The following is a 21,431-nucleotide window of genomic DNA, read 5'->3' on the forward strand; positions in this document are numbered from 1 at the left end:
CGTCACTAAACTGAGTTTAGACTGAGGTCTTATCGGTTCTCTTTTATTAAATGCACATTTACAGTGTGTCAGTTGACTTTCTTATGTTTATAAATGTGGGGGTGGAGGCTCGCTGGGGTCAAGGACATATTTTAAACGTCAATGGACGCCCACAACCCATCTTAATGGTGACCAATGAATAACGTCAGTGGACGTCCAAAATACATCTGATTGTTGTCAACCTCCGAAAAACGTTGATTAGACTGCAGTCATTACGTTATTCCAACGTTGAATCAACGGCTTCACTGGGAAGCAAACATTACTATCCGAGGTAAAGCGCGAGCGCGCGCAGTACATTATACAACAGGTGTGTGTGTGTGTGTGTGTGTGCGCGCGCGAGTCCGCGGGGCACGGTGAGAGCTGTAGACGGAATCGGAGTAACTTCGGACACTACACAGAGAGCCTCGCGGGGATCATGCCGATCACAAACGGATCAGTAACGGAACTGCGCGCGGAGAATGTGAAAATTAAAGCTCATTACGGGCGGTGAGTTCAGTGCTGTACCGTCCACTTCTGGACTTAGGTTCATAGTTTCATTTTCGACCTTTCCGGTCCACCTTAAAAAGCCTTCTTCCCGTGGAATCTGTGGAATTGTTTGTTATTGACAGGATTTTATATTTGAACTTTATTTACACACGGAAGCTACATCTCACTGGAATTTATATTCCACTTTAAATTGCATCCACAGGCGCCAGAAAGTTAACTATTTAAGGTGGATTTGTTAATTCCAATAGGAATCCACCATGAATGTTTAACTTCTGCCAACATTTCTGTTGCAAACAACAAGAAACTTAATATAAACCTCTCCCTTTATTTCTTCTTCTTCTTCTTCTTCTTATTATTATTACTAGAGGCAGAGCTCTCATTTCTAAATATTTAATATTTGTTGACTATAATAGAGACCGTCCTTGTCTTGTTTCTGACTCTTCTGTGAAGTGAAGGGTTAGTGTCAGAGTTCTGAGGCTCAGTTGAGGCCTGAAGCCTAAGAAATGAAGGACAGTCAGGGTTGCCAGCACCAAAATATTCCACTAATTTAGAGGATTGACTTATGATTTCACATAATTTAACTCTCACAGTGTTCCTCCCAAGCTTTAAATAATAATAATAATTAGTTTTATTTATAAACCTCCATGGAATCGAGTCTGTATCAGATCCTGTTCTGAGAGGAAGCAGGGCTCAACACAGGGAGAACTCAGCTCAGTTCCACACACTCCCTCCATCTGCAGTGATGCTAATGAGCCAAAACACACCTTAAAATAAACAAAGGAAATAACAAACCTAAAATAAACAAAAATATACAAACTGTACAAATATCAACAAAACAAATATTAAAGGAATATTTAAAGATCAGAGAATAATCCTGCATCCTTCGCCGCAGCCGTACACAGAATTTAAGGTGTAATTAATTTGGACGGTGTCGTTTTTTTAAGGTGGTATTATTAAAGTACCAATAGCGAAGCAGTGAAGAGTGATGATAAAGTGGTGGAAGCAGTGAAGCGCTGATCTGCTGCCGCTAAAAGCCATAGAAACTGCAGTGTTTCATTCATGACTCAGTCTCAGGTGCAACTCAAAATCTCTGGCCACTTTTCAACTTTTTCCTGAAATGTGCTTTTCATTAACACACAGTTTCTTAATGGTTTTGACTATTTCAGAATATTGTAAAATGTTTTAAAATGTTTCCGAATGTGGCGGCCTGTGGGGATCGAATCCTCTGTGAGATTCTTGCCCTCTCCTTCAGTGCTGCTCCTGAGGGACATGGATAACCCTGGGTCAGCTCTCTGATCACTAATGCATCACAAACTCTCGAGTGATTACAGCAGTGGTGACCAACCATTCCAAGTATAACATCACCTTTAGAAACCCAAACAAACGGAAGACAGTGAAGAGACAGGGCAGAGACTGGGGAGAGACAGAGCAGAGGCAAGGGAGAGACATGGGAGAGACAGGGCAGAGACAGGGGAGGGTCAGAGCAGAGACAGGGGAGGGACAGAGCAGAGACAGGCGAGGGACAGGGGAGAGACAGCGCAGAGACAGGGGAGAGACAGAATAGAGACAGGGGAGAAACAGAGCAGAGACCGGGGAGAGACAGTGCAGAGACTGGGAGATACAGAGCAGAGACAGAGGAGAGACAGTGCAAAGATGGGAAGATACAGAGCAGAGACGAGAGAGACAGAGCAGAGACAGGGGAGAGACAGAGCAGAGACAGGGGAGAGACAGAGCAGAGACAGGGGAGAAGCAGAGCAGAAACAGGGGAGAGACAAACCAGAGACAGGGGAGAGACAGAACAGTGACAGGGCAGAGACAGACCAGTGACAGGGCAGAGACAGACCAGTGACAGGGCAGAGACAGAGCAGTGACAGGGGAGAGACAGAGTAGAGACAGGGCAAAGACAGAGCAGAGATGGGGGAGACAGGGAGAGACAGAGCATAGACAGGGGAGAGACAGAGCAGAGACAAGGGAGAGACAGAGCAGAGACGGGGAGAGACAGAGCAGAGACAGTGCAGAGACAGGGGAGAGACAGTGCAGAGACAGGGGAGAGACAGTGCAGAGACAGGGGAGAGACAGTGCAGAGACAGGGGAGAGAAAGTGTAGAGACAGGGGAGAGACAGAGCAGAGACAGGGGAGAGACAGAGCAGAGACAGGGGAGAGACAGAGCAGAGACAGGGGAGAGACAGAGCAGAAACAGGTGAGACAGAGAGCAGGACTGTTGGACAGGGACATGAACGTGCGAGTCAGTTGTATGTCCCTGATTAACTCGCCGCAGGTACAGAATGATGCAGCTATAACTTAAACGCGATACTGAAACAGACATGATTCATCGCGATCGATTCGTCTGGTCTTGGAGATCATCGTGTTCATCTTAATCGACTGGTTGGTGACGACTTAAATAGAGAATAAATAAATAAACATCATTTGCTCTAAACAGAAAATCTGTCCAAATCTGTGGCCATCTTGGCTCCGCCCCTAGGAGGTATTTCTGTTTGTTAGACTCCACCCTCTCAATGGAGAGACACCTTTAAAACTGAAGTGAAGGCTGCTGCTCGATCAGTGACTGTAAAAAAACATAAACTGTCCTGCTGCAGTGTGTGTGTGTGTGTGTGTTTAGCCACTGATGGTGATTCCTCGCCCTATATATATTTCCGGCACTGATTCTAAGTAAGCCCCTCAGTTACCTAGCAACCAGCACTGATCCCCCATAATACGCACTGTATCCGAGGGAAAGTGAGAGACAGACACATAAAGAGGGAGAGAGAGAGAGGAGACAGACACAGAGAAACATGGACACACACACAGAGAGAGAGAGAGAGAGAGGAGACAGACACAGAGAAACATGGACACACACACAGAGAGAGAGAGAGAGAGAGGAGACAGACACAGAGAAACATGGACACACACACACACAGAGAGAGAGAGAGAGGAGACAGACACAGAGAAACATGGACACACACACACACACACACACACAGAGAGAGAGAGAGGAGACAGACACAGAGAAACATGGACACACACACACACACACACAGAGAAAGTGGGTGTAACAAGGTGCTGTGTGTAACAGCAGTGTTGATAAAGCTGGTGTGGTGCAGTGTTGGGGTCAGTCTCCTGGTGGCGCTGTGGTTGATGATTAACTCAGACTCCGCTGAGCTCCACCCTCTCTTTTCTCTGGGCTCGGCGCTGGACTGATAACACTGCTTTAATACATTACTGAGTGTGTGTGTGTGTGTCGCAAACACAACTAAGATTATTTCATTGTCCTTTATACTTTTAAACAACTGACAGAGAGTGTTCATTTACAGCTGAAGAACTCTGTAGATGTGTTGAGATAGTGTTCTGTTTAAATAAAACATGACGAATAACGATTTGGGACACGTTCAAACAAGTGTTGTGACTATTTACAATTATCCTCAAAGAAGAAATTAATAAAATATCAGAGCTATATGCAAATTCTACACAAGCATGATGTCAGGCACATGCACAGTCCAAATAGGGCAGCAGCAAGTCTGGAAGCGACAACCCCTCATAGATGTCAGTGATAAACCTCCCACAATCCCGTGTGAAATAAACACAGCGGTGGACAGGGTTCTGCTGTAGACAGTGGACACAGTGCTGGACAGTGTTCTGGGGACAGTGGTGAATGGTAGAGACTCAGATATCTCTCCACCGTTGGTGAATGGAACCAGACGTCTCCACATCTCCCACCCACACACATCATTTTATTCCCTCTCCACCTCCAGCAGAGCCTCCACCGTCTACAGAGTCTCTACTGGACAACCGTAGACATCTCAACTCAATCTGTCTGTGTCCCCCACAGTGTCCTGCATGTCCCTCTCCACCAGGACTGGGTTTAAACACCACCCCCTTCTCCCAACTACGGTCTGACACCAGCCCTGTGTCCCCCACTGTCTACTGTCCTCACTTTCTGTGAGGGGCTTTTAGAGGAGGACGTCTGCTTCCATTCACCTCCACTGTCCACTGTCCCCCACCATCTACTGTCCCCACTTTCTGTGAGGGGCTTTTAGAGGAGGACGTTTGCTTCCATTCACCTCCACTGTCCACTGTCCCCCACGTCTACTGTCCTCATTTTCTGTGAGGGACTTTTAGAGGAGGACGTCTGCTTCCATTCACGTCCACTGTCCACTATCCTCACTTTCTGTGAGGGGCTTTTAGAGGAGGACGTCTGCTTCCATTCACCTCCACTGTCCACTGAATTGTTTTTGTGTGTTACAGGGATCTGCTTGTCTCCGAGCTTGATGCTGGTCTATTGTTCTCAGAGTTGTGCGCGGAGGTGAGGGAGATGTGTGGGGTCCACTGCGAGCAACCGATCACACTCAAATGGATTGATGATGAAGGTACCCATAATTCTCTATGGTTCCACCACAAAAGCAGTTAATTAATATTAATTAATTTTTAAATACATACTGGATATTGAACAATTCACACTGGATACTGGTGTTATATATAGACACCTACAGCATGTACACAATAATACAATTGCAAAGTATTCATCATTTCCACAGCATCTGGTAATAATGACATCCTGTAAGTGTTCTTTGTGGCTCTTGACGTCTGATTACGTCTATGATTTAATCACTTCTACTTTATTCACACTGCAACGGAATAATCCACACTGATACTTCATGTGTCATTCTGGATACTGGACAGAATATAGTGGATAATTCATTCATTCATTATCTGTAACCGCTTATCCAGTTCAGGGTCACGGTGGGTCCAGAGCCTACCTAGAATCATTGGGCACAAGGCAGGAATACACCCTGGAGGGGGCGCCAGTCCTTCACAGGGCAACACACACACACACACATTCACTCACACCTATGGACACTTGAGTCGCCAATCCACCTACCAACTTGTGTTTTTGGACTGTGGGAGGAAACCAGAGCACCCGGAGGAAACCCACGCGGACACGGGGAGAACACACCACACTCCTCACAGACAGTCACCCGGAGGAAACCCACACGGACACGGGGAGAACACACCACACTCCTCACAGACAGTCACCCGGAGGAAACCCACGCAGACATGGGGAGAACACACCACACTCCTCACAGACAGTCACCCGGAGGAAACCCACGCAGACACAGAGAGAACACACCACACTCCTCACAGACAGTCACCCGGAGGAAACCCACGCGGACACGGGGAGAACACACCACACTCCTCACAGACAGTCACCCGGAGGAAACCCACGCGGACACGGAGAGAACACACCACACTCCTCACAGACAGTCACCCGGAGGAAACCCACGCGGACACAGGGAGAACACACCACACTCCTCACAGACAGTCACCCGGAACGGGTATCGAACCCACAACCTCCAGGCCCCTGGAGCTGTGTGACTGCGACACCTACCTGCTGCGCCACCGTGCCACCCATAATGGATAATGAATAATTTATAATAAATACTGATACATCACACTGAATACTGATCAATTCATAATAGATACTGAATAATTCATAGTAGGTGCTGACAAATTTATAGCAGATACTTAATTTCAATGCTATTAATGCTGATATTTAAGGACGATGTGTTATTTTGTTTTTGTTTGTTTGATTGTTTTGCAGGTGACCCATGTACCATTTCATCTCAGATTGAGCTGGACGAAGCTTTTCGGATTTACAGCAGAAACAAGAGCTCAGGACTCCTCCTCCATGGTTCCGTATTAATATTAAAGTTTGCTAGTACAGACCATGCCTGTAAAGGCTGAAATGGGGAGGTGAACTGATGATTTTGGGGCGGATTTCAGGGTGCCTTTAGAATGCATATAAATCCAATGCTGTTAGAGGGATGGATGCAAGGAAAAAAAAAAGAGGTGGAAACGGGGTGAAGGTAGGAGCAAGTTTGTCCGACACATGAATGATTAGAGTTTGCAGGGTAAATACAGGGCTGAGGGGAGGAGTTTGGGCGTGGTCCTACTCCCAAAACTATGTTATTATCTAACTTCAAATATTAGATTTACTGTCATTATAGGTCTATCTGACATTAAACCAACCAACATTTCCACTCCTGCTGTCTAGTCCTTTCATCACATTGCCTTCAAACTCTCTGGGCCCACTCCCCTGGTCATTGCTGTGGTTTACCACCCACCCAAGCCCAATCCCACTTGTCTCTCTGACTTAACTGATCTTCTCTCACAGCTGTGTGCTCTCTCATCTTCTGTTCTAGTCCTGGGTGATTTTAATATCCACATTGCAGAGGCGATTGCTCTAAGACTGCAAGAGAAGCTCAGCTTCCCCTAAAATGTCAAAAAATAAGTGATCAAATATATACTGTGGTGTGTACATGTCATTGAATAAATATGCACTACAACGCGCTCAATTTATGTTCAGAATCAGCTTCTTATCACTGGTAAAGACGCGGCTTTCCTCTCAATCATTCCCGCAGCTTCACAGTGCTTTAAACAGTGAGGACGCTGAGCGTCCACAGAGTTCAATAGCGAAGTAGCGAAGTGCAGCGAAACGAGACGAGTCATTGGATAAATGCTGGGTTTTGTCCCGCCCATCGGACACTCAGCGTCTCTGGGGGTCTATGGGGCAGTGGGCTGGCCCGGACGCTCAGCTTCTGCATGATGATTGGATGATCTGTCTGAGGCTGAATCCCTTTTTGATTGACAGCGAAATGAGCGAATCAGCGATCCTTTGGTGTAAAGATCCGTGGGAGTATTAAATTTTCATTCTGTTCTGAGTTGAACCAGACTTTCTTAATCCTCTTAGGAGCATTTTCTTTGTTAAAAACGACTAGCGACAAATCGAGCTTCTATTTCCGGTGGGTTTTTTGTAGCTGCTTGTGTTTGGAGACTGACTTCTATCACTCTTTCTGACTTCTATCACAGTCTCTGTCCAGCGGGTGCTGCTGAGCCCCTCCACCATCACAAAGCACTCACAGGCGGACACACTTCACATGGGCCAAGGCCGTTTAAGCAGCCTAGCTCTGCTGGCCATTGAGAGGACACTAGTCAAGTCCCTGGAAAAGACGCCTTGTTGGTACGACAGGGTCACAGATCATTTTCTTAAAAAGGAACGGAGGGTAGAATTTACGTATAAATAAACCGACACATTTTATGATGTAGGCCGCAATTGAGCTTCCCCTCCTTGAAAGACCAGCGCCCGCCACTGTCACATTGATGACACTGGCTGCAAACTTAGATCTCCCTGCTCACATTCATGATCATAGAGTAGATTTGGTCTGCCCTACTGGTGTCTCAGTACATCAGCTCTACAGATTTGACCTCAATATCTCTGACCATATGACAATTACAATGAACATTGACATTTATCACCTCAAAAGATGAATGCAAAATAACCTAGAGAAATATTCAGTCGATCCCTTCCTCTGCTCTCTCAGCTTCTCTTGTCAGTAAAATATTTGCCTAACGTCTCCTGTTGTCTGGTAATACGTCTAACCTTGCTGAATACTACAATGACACGCTGTCTTCCTTCCTAGAGCAGTTGGCTCCTATTAAAACCAAACTCGTCTCATTCACTCACTCTGCTCCTTGTTTTACCAAAAGGTAAAGGAATCCCGGCAGCTTGAAAGACTTTACAAAAACTGTACCTTCAGCAAAACAAAGATGCCTGGTCCATCTAATATAAATATAAAGATTACTTACAGTTCAGACCCCATATGTTCTGGCTCCACTCACTCCAAGGTGTCAGGAATCACGAGGTGGACTGACGGAGGCGGACGCACTTGCTAGAACACAATGACTTTAATATAACAAAACAAAACAAACCAAAATGAAACGACTAGGAAACAAAACGACTTGACACAGAGAAGGAAGGAAACAACACGACTGGGCAACTAAACGAAACGACTTGACTAGGAAGGTAACAACACAAAGGTGAAATGTCCGACAAACAGGAGAGACACAAGGGAACTTAAATACCAGACACAGACAAGATACACCTGGACAGATAACGAGGGGGCAGGGTAACAAATGAGACACAGACGAGGAGGCGGAACAAAGGCGTGACTAGGGCAACAACAAACAGAGCCATGTGCTGAGAGAGAGCACATGGCCGGGAAAAACAGACATGACAGGACGAGGGCGTGACACAAGGCTTTCTTTCCACTATAGTCTTCTTAGACCTATTGACAACACCTCAATTGACATAATTAACAACACTTTGACCAGCTCCCTGCCCCTTCTATGTTCAAAATTCAGCTGCATGCCTTCTCATTCGCTCCCGTTCTCCTGATCACACCACACCTGTCCTTCAGAAACTTGACTGGTTTCCTGTTTTACAATGAATTCAATTCAAAATTCCAGGCCCCATCCTCTCTCACTGTCTTGCTACACCATCGCTATCACTCCTGAAACCTACGCTCCTCTGATGCCACGCTTCCTACTTATGGGGACAGAGCCTTTTCTGTAGCTGCTCCCTCCCTTTGGAATTCTCTTCCCAAACACATCAAGTGACCTGGTCATTTTTAAATCACTTCTCAAAACTCACCTCTTCAGATCTGCTTTTAATAAATGAGCTAATGCTGTTCATTTTTAAAGCTTAGCTTTTTAGTTTTGGTAGTTTATTGTTTATTGTTCGATCTTGTGTTTTATTGTATTTTATTTTTCTTCTCCTTTTTAACTGCATTTTAGAGTCTTTTATGTTTTTGTGCACTTTGGTTTTCCCTGACATTTTGTGTTTGTAAAGCAGCTTTGAGTATCTCAAAAAGCACTATATAAAAAAGTATTAATATTATAACTATTATTATTATTTTTTGTTCCGTTAATATTATTATTACCGTTTATACCGTTACTCTCTCTCTCTCTCTCTCTCTCTCTCTCTCTCAGTTTTCCCGAGTATTCCTGATAGCCCCGGAACACTGTGTCCAGGAGAGGACAGTGAGTCTTTATGATTTTTTTCTTTTCTTCAGTTTAAAATTGTTGCTTGTGTTTTTAAAGTCAGTGGTAGTTTATGGTCTGTGGTGGTTTAGGGGGCAGTGGTAGTTTATGGTCTGTGGTGGTGTAGGGGACAGTGGTAGTTTATGGTCTGTGGTGGTTTAGGGGGCAGTGGTAGTTTATGGTCTGTGGTGGTTTAGGGGGCAGTGGTAGTTTATGGTCTGTGGTGGTCTAGGGGGCAGTGGTAGTTTATGGTCTGTGGTGGTTTAGGGGGCAGTGGTAGTTTATGGTCTGTGGTGGTCTAGGGGGCAGTGGTAGTTTATGGTCTGTGGTGGTGTAGGGGACAGTGTTTTTATGGTCTGTGGTGGTTTAGGGGGCAGTGGTAGTTTATGGTCTGTGGTGGTGTAGGGGACAGTGTTTTTATGGTCTGTGGTGGTTTAGGGGCGGTGGTAGTTTATGGTCTGTGGTGGTTTGTTTTTCCTCACTGGGGGCTAATCCAGTTTCTCCATAGTATAATTACAAAAAATATAAAGTTGTGGAGTGTGTGATAGATTGAGAAGAGGTGATACAGTGCAGTGAATGCCTCTGGAGACTTAAATCTTTTATTTAAGATTGTATCATTAAATTAAACTTTATGAGAATCAAATCAGCACTCTGTTGTTTTACTGCAGTTTACAGAGGATTCCAGACACAAGCTTGTGTTCTAAATCTGATATTAAATCATCAAATACCCAATGTTTATACCCAATATTAAGGGTATAGGATTAGGGATTAGATGTATTTAAAGGGTTAACATCATTATGGATTGACAGATAAGCCCCCCCCCCCCCCCACACACACACACACACAGCCCTCCACCCCTCTGCTCAGAATCTCAGTCTGCTCCAGAACACACGGATCCACACCGGGATTTAACTATCACCACAACACCCTGAGAGAGGGGGTGAGAGAGAAAGAGAGAGAGAAGGAGGGAGGGGTGGAGAATGAGAGAAAGGCACAGAGAGGTAGAGAGGTAAGGAGGGGGAGCGCAGGGTACTCCAGCAGAAAATATCTTTGTAGAAAAGAAGAAAGCATTTGCTATTTTATTCCTTTTGTCCTTCATCACCATACGTGGAGTGATAGAGAGCCAACAGCAAACATCTGTCCGTCCGGGAGAGGGAGAGAGAGGATGGGGAGGAGGGAAATAATTTAATAAAGAGGGAGGAGAGGGACTGAAAGAGGCAGGGGAGAGAGAGATAGATCGAGAGAGAGAGAGACACAGTGAGAGACAGAGGGAGGGAGGGAGGGGGAAATAATTAAATAAACAGCAGAGAAAGAGAGAGAGGGAGGAGGGATGTGCCGCCTGTAGCCTGTGATTTGGGACAAGCTCCAAGAGAAAACGCTGAGGAGCAGAAAAGAAGAAAGCTACTGGTGAGCTGAAAAACATCCATCCATCCCTCCATCCATCACTCCATCCCTCCATCCCTCCATCCAACACTCCATCCCTCTAGCTGATATAATGCTGGTGTCTTTGTGGTAGGGATGCAGCATTGAATGACATTGAGCTAGCATTTAGCATAGCATCATACTGCTATAGCAATCTCTCTCTCTCTCTCTCTCTCTCTCTCTCTCTCTCTCTCTCTCTAATGTGTCTCAATCTATTTACCTCTCCATATACCTCTTTCTCCTGTAACATTGTGTGTGTGTGTGTGTGTGTGTGTGCGTGCCTTACCTGGTTAAGTGGACATTGGATCCTAGCTGGTGGATGGTGAGATAGTGAGAGAGAGAGAGAGAGAGAGAGAGAGAGCGAGAGAGAGAGATTTCCTGTGTGATGGAGTGATGATAAACGAGTGTTAGGAGGACCCCCTTCATTAACTGTTATTAATGATAAACACATTAATAATGTTGTTATGGGTGATGGCACAGGGTAACTGATACAACCCTGTTTCTGTTTCCATGGAAACATCTCCACGGCTGCATGATGCGGTGGTCCATGCTGAAGCTGTTGTTTCTGTTTAAAGGAAGCATCCGCTGTTAGCCCCTGGACGCTAGCAACTAGCGAAAGTGATAATATTTAAAGTTTGTTTTTTCTGTTCCACCTTAAAAAAGTTATGGAGCCAGACGCTGTTGCAGACACTTTATCCATATCCCACCTCCAAGTGCTGTGCCCTTTGTTTATATTCCAAACTGTTTATGTTTATGCTAATAAAGTAAGGAGTGTGCTAATGAGGGGGTGGCAGCTTGTGAGTATGCTAATGAGGGGTGGTTACCTGTGAGTATTTATATAGGGGGGTGTTAGTATGTGATTATGCTAATGAGGGTGATAGTATGTTATTATGCTAATGAGGGGGTGATAGCATATGAGTATGCTAATAGAGGTGGTAGTCTGTGATTATGTTAATGAGAGGGTGGTTACATGCAGGTATGTTAATGGAGGGATGGTGGCCTGTGAGAATATTAATGAGGAGGAGGTATCTAATGGTTAAGGTGGTCTCAGTCTTGTGTTCTCCAGTGAAAACACAACGACTCTTTCACACTGAGGTCACAACATTCAATTTTTTATTTTTTTTTACTGAAACAAGGACGGATTGTGTTCCTGAGGCAAGAACAGAGCTCGGTTCTTCTCCCGGTTCCACACAGAACCCGGTGTTTCTCTGCTCCTCTGTTGGAATGGGGGCTGTCCGTCCATCCAGAACAGAAAGGTCCAGTCTAGCAATGTTGATTCCTGCTCTGGATCAGAACCAGCAGAACCCTGTGGTTCTCAGGGTGTTCTCTGTGTTTTCTTTAAAAAAAATTTAACAATATCTGAGCACTGACATCATCAGCAAGAGACTCAGCTAGTCACACACATGATGCTAATGCTAACACCGTTCGCATTTCAATTACAATAAAAAGATACGTTGATTTTATCAATTAAACTACAGTACGATTTCCCAAGTATACTTTATGACGTAAAATATCAGTGTAGTAGCACTGTACCGCATTTGTTAGTCTTACATTTATATACTTCATGGAACCCAGTTTTCATTTTTGAATGAGTCTACTTTATTAATTGGGTCGTAAATAAAGTGTCGTAAAGCTTGAGTACACAAGTTGTTTACATTAAATTTTTTGTACTGCATTTACACTAGATATAAAGTAGCATATAGATTGTTTATAAGAGAAATGTATTAGTTCTATATATTTATATAACTCATGGATTATAATATGAATTAAGCCTCTCAAACCAGAGCTAGGTACTCATCTTCCAGTGACTCAGACTCAACTTGGACTCGAGATTTAGGACTTGTGAACAATCTTTATCATCATCTTCATCATCATCAACTTCTTATGATAATATGATAATAATAACAATAATAACATAAAATTTGATTAAGATTTGATTTGATATCATAAGATTTGCGACTCGACTCGGAGGCAGAAAATGACTTGTGAGCATCTCTTTCTCAACCTGGTCTCACGATGAAAACATATTTCACTATAAGTCTATAACCAGAATTTCTAAATTTTTTACTGAGAATTTCAGGCAACCCTGAGTGAAAGCAGCTTTAAAAACTTTCCCAAACCTAACACTAACCTTAACCTTAACCGTTAAGCGGAGTCCATTAAGTTAGAAACTCAGAGCTGTGTATTTGTATAGTGCTGTCATTACCAGAGAACTCTACTGTAAATAACAGAGTGTATGCAGTGAAACAGCACCACTAGTGGACGGGGCATAGTGAACATGTAATAACTACAAATTATGATGAAGTAACATGTCTTCATTATACAAATGACAGTGTTGTAGTAGGCATGGTCTCAGATCTCAGTTAGTTATTCATTTATGTTTTAAACATGAATTCATGTCGCTCAGTTCTAGGAAGAATATAGTGAATAAAATCAGCCAAATGTTTAACCATGCGCTTATTGGTTAATAACACTCAGCTATTTCTACACAAACAACAAGACAAATATATCTTTATCTTTATGTATGACACAAGAATGCATAATTATATTTTTCTTAAGTGTATCCCAACTAAGTTTACTCTAAAAATGTGATGAGAAAATGCAATCTAACATTGTAACAAGATAATAATGATGACAATCCACCAATATACTGTATAATGATTGTCATACACAGATACATCATGATTCAGGTTGATACTTTGATTGCATTCACACAGCAGGTAAATGTGGCCCGAATCATAGATGTGTCGTTTGTGTATCTTTGTAACGTATGTGGAATTGAAATCTGATCCATATCCGACCTGTGGCAGTATAACTTTTATGTCACTCCAGCCGCTGAGAATAGACTCTGGACGCCGGTCCAAAGCAGTTTTGTTTTAATATGAGGTGTTTGGGACAAAGAAGTAGCCGGTCAAAGCATTTTACTTATGAAACTTCTTAATGCAGGTTCCTGACTCTCATTTATGAAAAAATAAAACTTTTGGAAATTGTATTAAAAGGGGCGACATGGTGGCGCGGCAGGTTAGTGTCGCAGTCACACAGCTCCAGGGACCTGGAGGTTGTGGGTTTGATTCCCACTCTGGGTGACTGTCTGTGAGGAGTGTGGTGTGTTCTCCCTGTGTCTGCGTGGGTTTCCTCCGGGTGACTGTCTGTGAGGAGTGTGGTGTGTTCTCCCTGTGTCTGCGTGGGTTTCCTCCGGGTGACTGTCTGTGAGGAGTGTGGTGTGTTCATCCTGTGTCTGCGTGGGTTTCCTCCAGGTGACTGTCTGTGAGGAGTGTGGTGTGTTCTCCCTGTGTCTGCGTGGGTTTCCTCCGGGTGACTGTCTGTGAGGAGTGTGGTGTGTTCATCCTGTGTCTGCGTGGGTTTACTCCGGGTGACTGTCTGTGAGGAGTGTGGTGTGTTCTCCCTGTGTCTGCGTGGGTTTCCTCCGGGTGACTGTCTGTGAGGAGTGTGGTGTGTTCTCCCTGTGTCTGCGTGGGTGTCCTCCGGGTGACTGTCTGTGAGGAGTGTGGTGTGTTCTCTCTGTGTCTGTGTGGGTTTTCTCCGGGTGACTGTCTGTGAGGAGTGTGGTGTGTTCTCCCTGTGTCTGCGTGGGTTTCCTCCGGGTGACTGTCTGTGAGGAGTGTGGTGTGTTCCGCCTGTGTCTGCGTGGGTTTCCTCTGGGTGACTGTCTGTGAGGAGTGTGGTGTGTTCTCTCTGTGTCTGTGTGGGTTTCCTCCGGGTAACTGTCTGTGAGGAGTGTGGTGTGTTCTCCCCATGTCTGCGTGGGTTTCCTCTGGGTGACTGTCTGTGAGGAGTGTGGTGTGTTCTCTCTGTGTCTGCATGGGTTTCCTCTGGGTGCTCCGGTATCCTCCCACAGTCTAAAAACATACGTTAGTAGGTGGATTGGCGACTCAAAAGTGTACGTAGGTGTGGGTGTGTGTGTTGCCCTGTGAAGGACTGGCGCCCCCTCCAGGGTGTATTCCCACCTTGCGCCCAGTGATTCCAGGTAGGCTCTGGACCCACCGTGACCCTGAACTGGATAAGCGGTTATAGATAATGAATGAATGAATGAATGAATGTATTAAATGTATTTATAAACAAGAGAAAAGCTTCTTTTTAGTAATTCTATATCAGTTTTATATTGTTCATATCAGTATGAAGGTGCATAAATGTGGATCATGGAAATATTAAACTCGTTTTGTCAGCGCTTGTCTCCTCTTTGGAGAATTTGTGTTTGTGAGAGACCCAGGATATTTGACCTTAGATTGAAAGAATCATCAATTGATGTCAAGTCTTTAATTAGTGCTCTATTTTTAACACAGAAATAATTTGGAATTTAAAAAAAAATCCATTGTGATACAGTGATGCACCATGAAACTGTACAGGCCCATTCCTTCAAATCAAAAACAAAAGTGCTTTGTATGAAACAGACAGACATTTCTTTCTGCTCAGAGTCTGCTTCATCTTTTTGCCTGTGTGGCTCAGTTTACAAGAGCGACCTGTTCAGACTGATGCCAGAAATAGGTCACATTATATAGACAGTGTGAACAGCAGAACAAAAGCAAGAGAAAAGGGAAACTAGGCAAGCCTAGTTTAGCTGGACTGCCATTAGCCATATAGCCATGGTCAAAGAGGGTTTTCTGGCATTTCAAATACAGGAAAAGCCCAAAATACATCCCCTTGTCATTGGAAGGTCTGGAGAAGCTTTGGTGCTTCATATCAATGTATTTGTTACATGTGGTGTTTACTCTGTGAATCAACAGTGAAGTCTGGTGTCCCAGACCCAGCCCCCTGCAAACCAGCTTTACAATCATTCCTTACCCTTTACCATCAACAACCGTAAATCCACACTGGCGTCCCTGGTGACCAAGGCTGTACCTAGCCCCACTGGCACCGTTAATGCATGCTCAGTGCCACCAGGTTCCATGTGATCTTTACCTGCTACATTACCAACTATCACAACAGCACCTCTACAGTGCATTTACCCAAGTAATCTGTGTTCTCCTTATCCACAACCACTGACTAGACCTTTCAGCTGTTTCTGATAACTCCTTCACAGCTGTCTTTAGTTTCCGGCCCCTGATGCCGAACTGCACAAGCAGGGATGTGGCAGACTTCACAGGTCTTACATGTAGCTGCCACCCACATTCCCTCACCTCAGGCGTCAAGTCCAAGTACTTCAGCTTCTTCCTTTCGAATGCTTCATCTATTTCATCCTCAAATGGAACAGTTAATTCTATGAAATAAGCTATCTGTTTACCTACAGCACCATGTCTGGCCTCAGTGTAGTTAAAGCAGTGCACTCTGGGACCTGCAGCTTTTACTTACATCCATTTTTTTATTACTACAGTATTTAATTTTTATTTTTAATATTATACATTCATTCATTCATTCATTATCTGTAACCCTTATCCAATTCAGGGTCACGGTGGGTCCAGAGCCTACCTGGAATCATTGGGTGCAAGGCGGGAATACACCCTGGAGGGGGCGCCAGTCCTTCACAGGGCAACACACACACACACATTCACACCTACGGACACTTTGGAGTCACCAATCCACCTACCAACGTGTGTTTTTGGACTGTGGGAGGAAACCGGAGCACCCGGAGGAAACCCATGCGGACACGGGGAGAACACACCAACTCCTCACAGACAGTCACCCGGAGCGGGAATCGAACCCACAACCTCCAGGTCCCTGGAGCTGTGTGACACTACCTGCTGCACCACCGTGCCGCCCTAATATTATACAGTATTATTATTTTATTACTAAAGCCACTCGTCAATGCATTAACTGTTTGCTGTCCAACAAACACGCTAAAACCCTTACCACCTGATTATGTCTCAGTGTATACTGACCCTGTGTCTAACTTTACAAGCTGATAGAATATGCTACAGCGTGCCAAGCCCTGTAAATAATCCACAGCTAGGGTCTTCACCTATGCACTGTCTAAGATTTTGTGGTGTTGGAAGGACATCATAAGTTGCTCCCAGTGAAATCTTGATACGACTTGCCCCCATCGCCCACAGTCCTTGCCAGGAAATCTTCAGCTTCTCTAGATTCTCCCATCAAATCCACTGATGCTGCTGTCGCGCACCATGCCTTCTCTTCCTGCTCGCAAAAAAATTGTCATCATTTGCCTTCTCTCTGGTGATGTTCATTCATTCATTCATTCATTATCTGTAACCCTTATCCAGTTCAGGGTCGCGGTGGGTCCAGAGCCTACCTGGAATCATTGGGCGCAAGGCGGGAATACACCCTGGAGGGGACGCCAGTCTTTCACTGGGCAACACACACACACTCACTCACACACACACACACACATTCATTTTGCTGACTTTAAGAATTACAATTACTTATTTAGTAACACCACCTTAAGTTCTTTGTGAAATACGGCTGAATTAACAGTTCCTACTCGTGCATACACATTTCAACATTAAAAGTCAGTCAGTCACTCGCTCACTCAGTCACTCATACAGTCACTCAGTTGGTCATTCAGTCATTCACTCAGTCAGTCAGTCATTCACTCAGTCACTCAGTCATTCACTCAGTCACTCAGTCAGTCAGTCAGTCAGTCAGTCAGTAAGTGAAAATATCTTTTCTAGGCCAGCCCGGTAGGCAGTCTGACAAAAATCAGATGTTTACCTGCTGTATACTTTCTGCTGTATATGTTCTACTCCGAGCGTGTTGAGTCTGATGAACAGAGGTTAGTGTTCTACTCCGAGCGTGTTGAGTCTGATGAACAGAGGTTAGTGTTCTACTCCGAGCGTGTTGAGTCTGATGAACAGAGGTTAGTGTTCTACTCCTAGCGTGTTGAGTCTGATGAACAGAGGTCAGTGTTCTCCTCCGAGCGTGTTGAGTCTGATGAACAGAGGTCAGTGTTCTACTCCGAGCGTGTTGAGTCTGATGAACAGAGGTCAGTGTTCTACTCCAAGCGTGTTGAGTCTGATGAACAGAGATTAGTGTTCTCCTCCGAGCGTGTTGAGTCTGATGAACAGAGGTTAGTGTTGTCCTCCGAGCGTGTTGATTCTGATGAACAGAGGTTAGTGTTCTACTCCGAGCGGCGTGTTGAGTCTGATGAACAGAGGTCAGTGTTCTACTCCGAGCGTGTTGAGTCTGATGAACAGAGGTTAGTGTTCTCCTCCGAGCGTGTTGATTCTGATGAACAGAGGTTAGTGTTCTACTCCGAGCGTGTTGAGTCTGATGAACAGAGGTTAGTGTTCTCCTCAGAGCGTGTTGAGTCTGATGAACAGAGGTTAGTGTTCTTGTCCGAGCGTGTTGAGTCTGATGAACAGAGGTTAGTGTTCTCCTCCGAGCGTGTTGAGTCTGATGAACAGAGGTTAGTGTTCTCCTACGAGCGTGTTGATTCTGATGAACAGAGGTTAGTGTTCTCCTCCGAGCGTGTTGAGTCTGATGAACAGAGGTCAGTGTTCTCCTCCGAGCGTGTTGAGTCTGATGAACAGAGGTTAGTGTTCTCCTCCGAGCGTGTTGAGTCTGATGAACAGAGGTTAGTGTTCTCCTCAGAGCGTGTTGAGTCTGATGAACAGAGGTTAGTGTTCTCCTCCGAGCGTGTTGAGTCTGATGAACAGAGGTTAGTGTTCTCCTCCGAGCGTGTTGAGTCTGATGAACAGAGGTTAGTGTTCTCCTCTGAAAGTGTTGAATCTGATGAACAGAGGTTAGTGTTCTCCTGCGAGCGTGTTGCAGTGTTAGCTGCAGTGTGTAAAAGTGTGGTGGAACTCCATGTTAGAGGAAGCTGGAATATCTTCATGGCCCATGGTTTAAAAGTGGGGGTGTTACTGAAATAGAATGGGATTCACTGTGAGGTGGTGTGCAGTGTTTCAGCAGAGTGTGTGTTAGCTGCAGTGTGGGGGATGATGGGTATTTTTAGATCTGACTGCAGAAACACGGGAAGATGCAAAACAGTGGAGTTGAAATGGAGAGTGATGGAGTTGAGATGGACTGGACATCGAGTGGAGATGGAGATGAGATGGAGTGGAGATAGAGATGTGGAGGAGAGTAAAGGAGTTGAGGTGAAGTTGAGATGGAGATGTAGAGGAGAGTGAAGGAGTTGAGGTGGAGTTGAAATGGAGTGGAGATGTGGAGGAGAGTGAAGGAGTTGAGGTGAAGTTGAGATGGAGATGTGGAGGAGAGTGAAGGAGTTGAGATGGAGATGAGTTGGAGATGTAGAGGAGAGTGAAGGAGTTGAGGTGGAGTTGAAATGGAGTAGAGATGGAGATGTGGAGGAGAGTGAAGGAGTTGAGGTGGAGTTGAAATGGAGTGGAGATGGAGATGTGGAGGAGAGTGAAGGAGTTGAGGTGGAGTTGAGATGGAGATGTGGAGGAGAGTGAAGGGGTTGAGATGGAGATGAGTTGGAGATGTAGAGGAGAGTGAAGGAGTTGAGGTGGAGTTGAGATGGAGTAGAGATGGAGATGTGGAGGAGAGTGAATGTGTTGAGGTGGAGTTGAGATGAAATGGTGTGGAGATGGAGTTGAGATGGAGATATAGAGGAGAGTGAAGGACTTGAGGAGGAGTTGAGATGGAGTAGAGATGGAGATGTGGAGGAGAGTGAATGCGTTGAGGTGGAGTTGAGATGAAATGGCGTGGAGATGGAGTTGAGATGGAGATGTAGAGGAGAGTGAAGGAAGTGAGGAGGAGTTGAGATGAAGTGGAGATGATGTGGAGGAGAGTGAAGGAGTTGAAGAGGAGTTGAGATGGAGTGCAGATGGAGATGAGATGGAGATGTGGAGGAGAGTGAAGGAGTTGAGGAGAGTGATGGAGTTGACAAAAGTGACTAAAATATTGTGTGTGTGTGTGTGTGTGTGTGTGTGTGTGTGTGTGTGTTATGGCGTGTGAGTGTGTTTTAATATGTGTGTGTGTGTGTTTGCTTGTGTGTTTGTGTGTTTTAATATGTGTGTGTGTGTGTTTGCTTGTGTGTTTGTGTGTTTTAGTGTGTGTGTGTGCGTGTGTGTGTGTGTGTGTTTGTGTGTGTGTGCTGTGAAGGAGCTGCTTTGTTCCCCTCACATACAGAAGCTGCTGTCCCTGGATTGTACATGATTCATTGTTGCCATGGTGATATAGGTTTGGTTTCCATAGTGTCCAATCAACATCGCAAAGAAAGTAATGTCATATGATTAAACACAAAACAACACTGAGCAACTCAGAAATAACAGTACAGTGTGTGTGTGTGTATGTGTTTGGAGGGCAGTGTGTGTTTGGAGGGCGATGTCTGTCTGTGGGGATGATGTATTTTTGGAGGGATTGTGTGTGTGTGTGTTTGTGGGGGAGGGGGTGTGTTTGGAAGCTGGTGTGTGTGTTTGGAGGGCAGTGTGTGTGTGTGTGTGTGTGTGTGTGTATGGAGGGATGGTGTGTGTGTGTGTGTGTGTGTGGAGATGGTGTGTGTGTTTGGAGAGACATTGTGTGTTTGAAGGATGGTGTGTGTTTGGAGGGCGGTGTGTGTTTGGAGGGGTGTGTGTGTGTGTGTGTGTGTGTGTTTAGAGGGGTGTGTGTGTGTGTTTGGAGGGATGGTGTGTGTGTTTGGAGGAACAGTGTATGTTTAGAAGGCAGTGTGTGTGTTTGGAAGGATGGTGTGTGTGTTTGGAGGGCGATGTGTGTTTGGAGGGGGAGTGTGTTTGGAGGGCAGTGTGTGTGTTTGGAAGGGGGGTGTGCTTGGAGGGCGGTTTGTGTGTTTGGAGGGTGTGTGTGTGTGCTTGGAGGGCGGTGTGTGTGTTTGGAGGGTGTGTGTGTGTGCTTGGAGGGCGGTGTGTGTGTTTGGAGTGGGGGGGGTGTGTTTGGAGGGGTGTGTGTGTTTGGAGGGTGGTGTGTGTGTTTGGAGGGAGGTGGGTGTTTTGGGGATGGTGTGTATTTGGAGGAGAGTGTCTATTTGGAGGGCGGTGTGTGTTTGGAGGTGGGTGTTTCGGGGATGGTGTGTATTTGGAGGGATGGTGGGTGTGTTTGTGGAGATGGTGTGTGTGTGTGTGTGTTTGTGGAAATGGTGTGTGTGTTTGGGGGGTTGTGTGTTTGGAGGGCGATGTGTGTTTGGAGGGCAGTGTGTGTTTGGAGGTGGGGTATGTTTGGGGGGGGGTGTTTGGAGGGCAGTGTGTGTGTTTGGAAGGGGGGTGTGTTTGGAGGGCAGTGTGTGTTTGGAGGGGTGTGTTTGGAGGCGGCATGGGTGTGTTTGGAGGGCAGTGTGTGTTTGGAGTGCGATGTGTGTGTTTGGAGGGCAGTGTGTGTTTGGAGGATGGTGTGTGTGTTTGGAGGGCAGAATGTGTTTGGAAGTGGGGGTGTGTTTGGAGTGCGGTGTGTGTGTTTGAAGGGCAGTGTGTGTTTGGAGTGCGATGTGTGTGTTTGGAGGGCGGTGTGTGTGTTTGGAGCGTGTGTGTGTGTGTTTGGAGGGGGGGTGTGTTTGGAGGAGTGTGTGTGTTTGGAAGGGCGGTGTGTGTGTTTGGAGGGGCGGTGTGTGTGTTTGGAGCGGGTGTGTGTGTGTTTGGAGGGGGGGTGTGTTTGGAGGAGTGTGTGTGTTTGGAAGGGCGGTGTGTGTGTTTGGAGGGGCGGTGTGTTTGGAGGAGTGTGTGGGTTTGGAACGTGGTGTGTGTGCTTGGAGGGGCGGTGTGTGTGTTTGGAGGGTGGTGTGT

At 45.5% G+C, this 21,431-nt stretch overlaps 1 protein-coding gene across 3 annotated transcripts in view; it reads left to right on the plus strand.

Moving 5' to 3' along the window:
• Window positions 1-381: 381 nt before the first annotated feature.
• prkcz (protein kinase C, zeta) overlaps window positions 382-21,431 on the plus strand; it is a 55,348-nt gene continuing 34,298 nt past the window's right edge. For 2 of the 3 annotated variants that reach the window (XM_066644882.1, XM_066644883.1), the window contains exons 1-4: window positions 382-525; window positions 4,768-4,889; window positions 6,122-6,211; window positions 9,349-9,399. In XM_066644882.1, coding sequence (XP_066500979.1) covers window positions 455-525; window positions 4,768-4,889; window positions 6,122-6,211; window positions 9,349-9,399 — 334 coding nt within the window. In that variant the 5' untranslated portion in view covers window positions 382-454. Of the gene's footprint in view, window positions 526-4,767; window positions 4,890-6,121; window positions 6,212-9,348; window positions 9,400-10,689; window positions 10,807-21,431 lie in introns of those variants that run through there. The other variant, XM_066644884.1, reaches the window with a different exon arrangement.

Source organism: Hoplias malabaricus, chromosome 14, assembly GCF_029633855.1.
Source record: "Hoplias malabaricus isolate fHopMal1 chromosome 14, fHopMal1.hap1, whole genome shotgun sequence".
Lineage (NCBI taxonomy): Eukaryota > Metazoa > Chordata > Actinopteri > Characiformes > Erythrinidae > Hoplias > Hoplias malabaricus.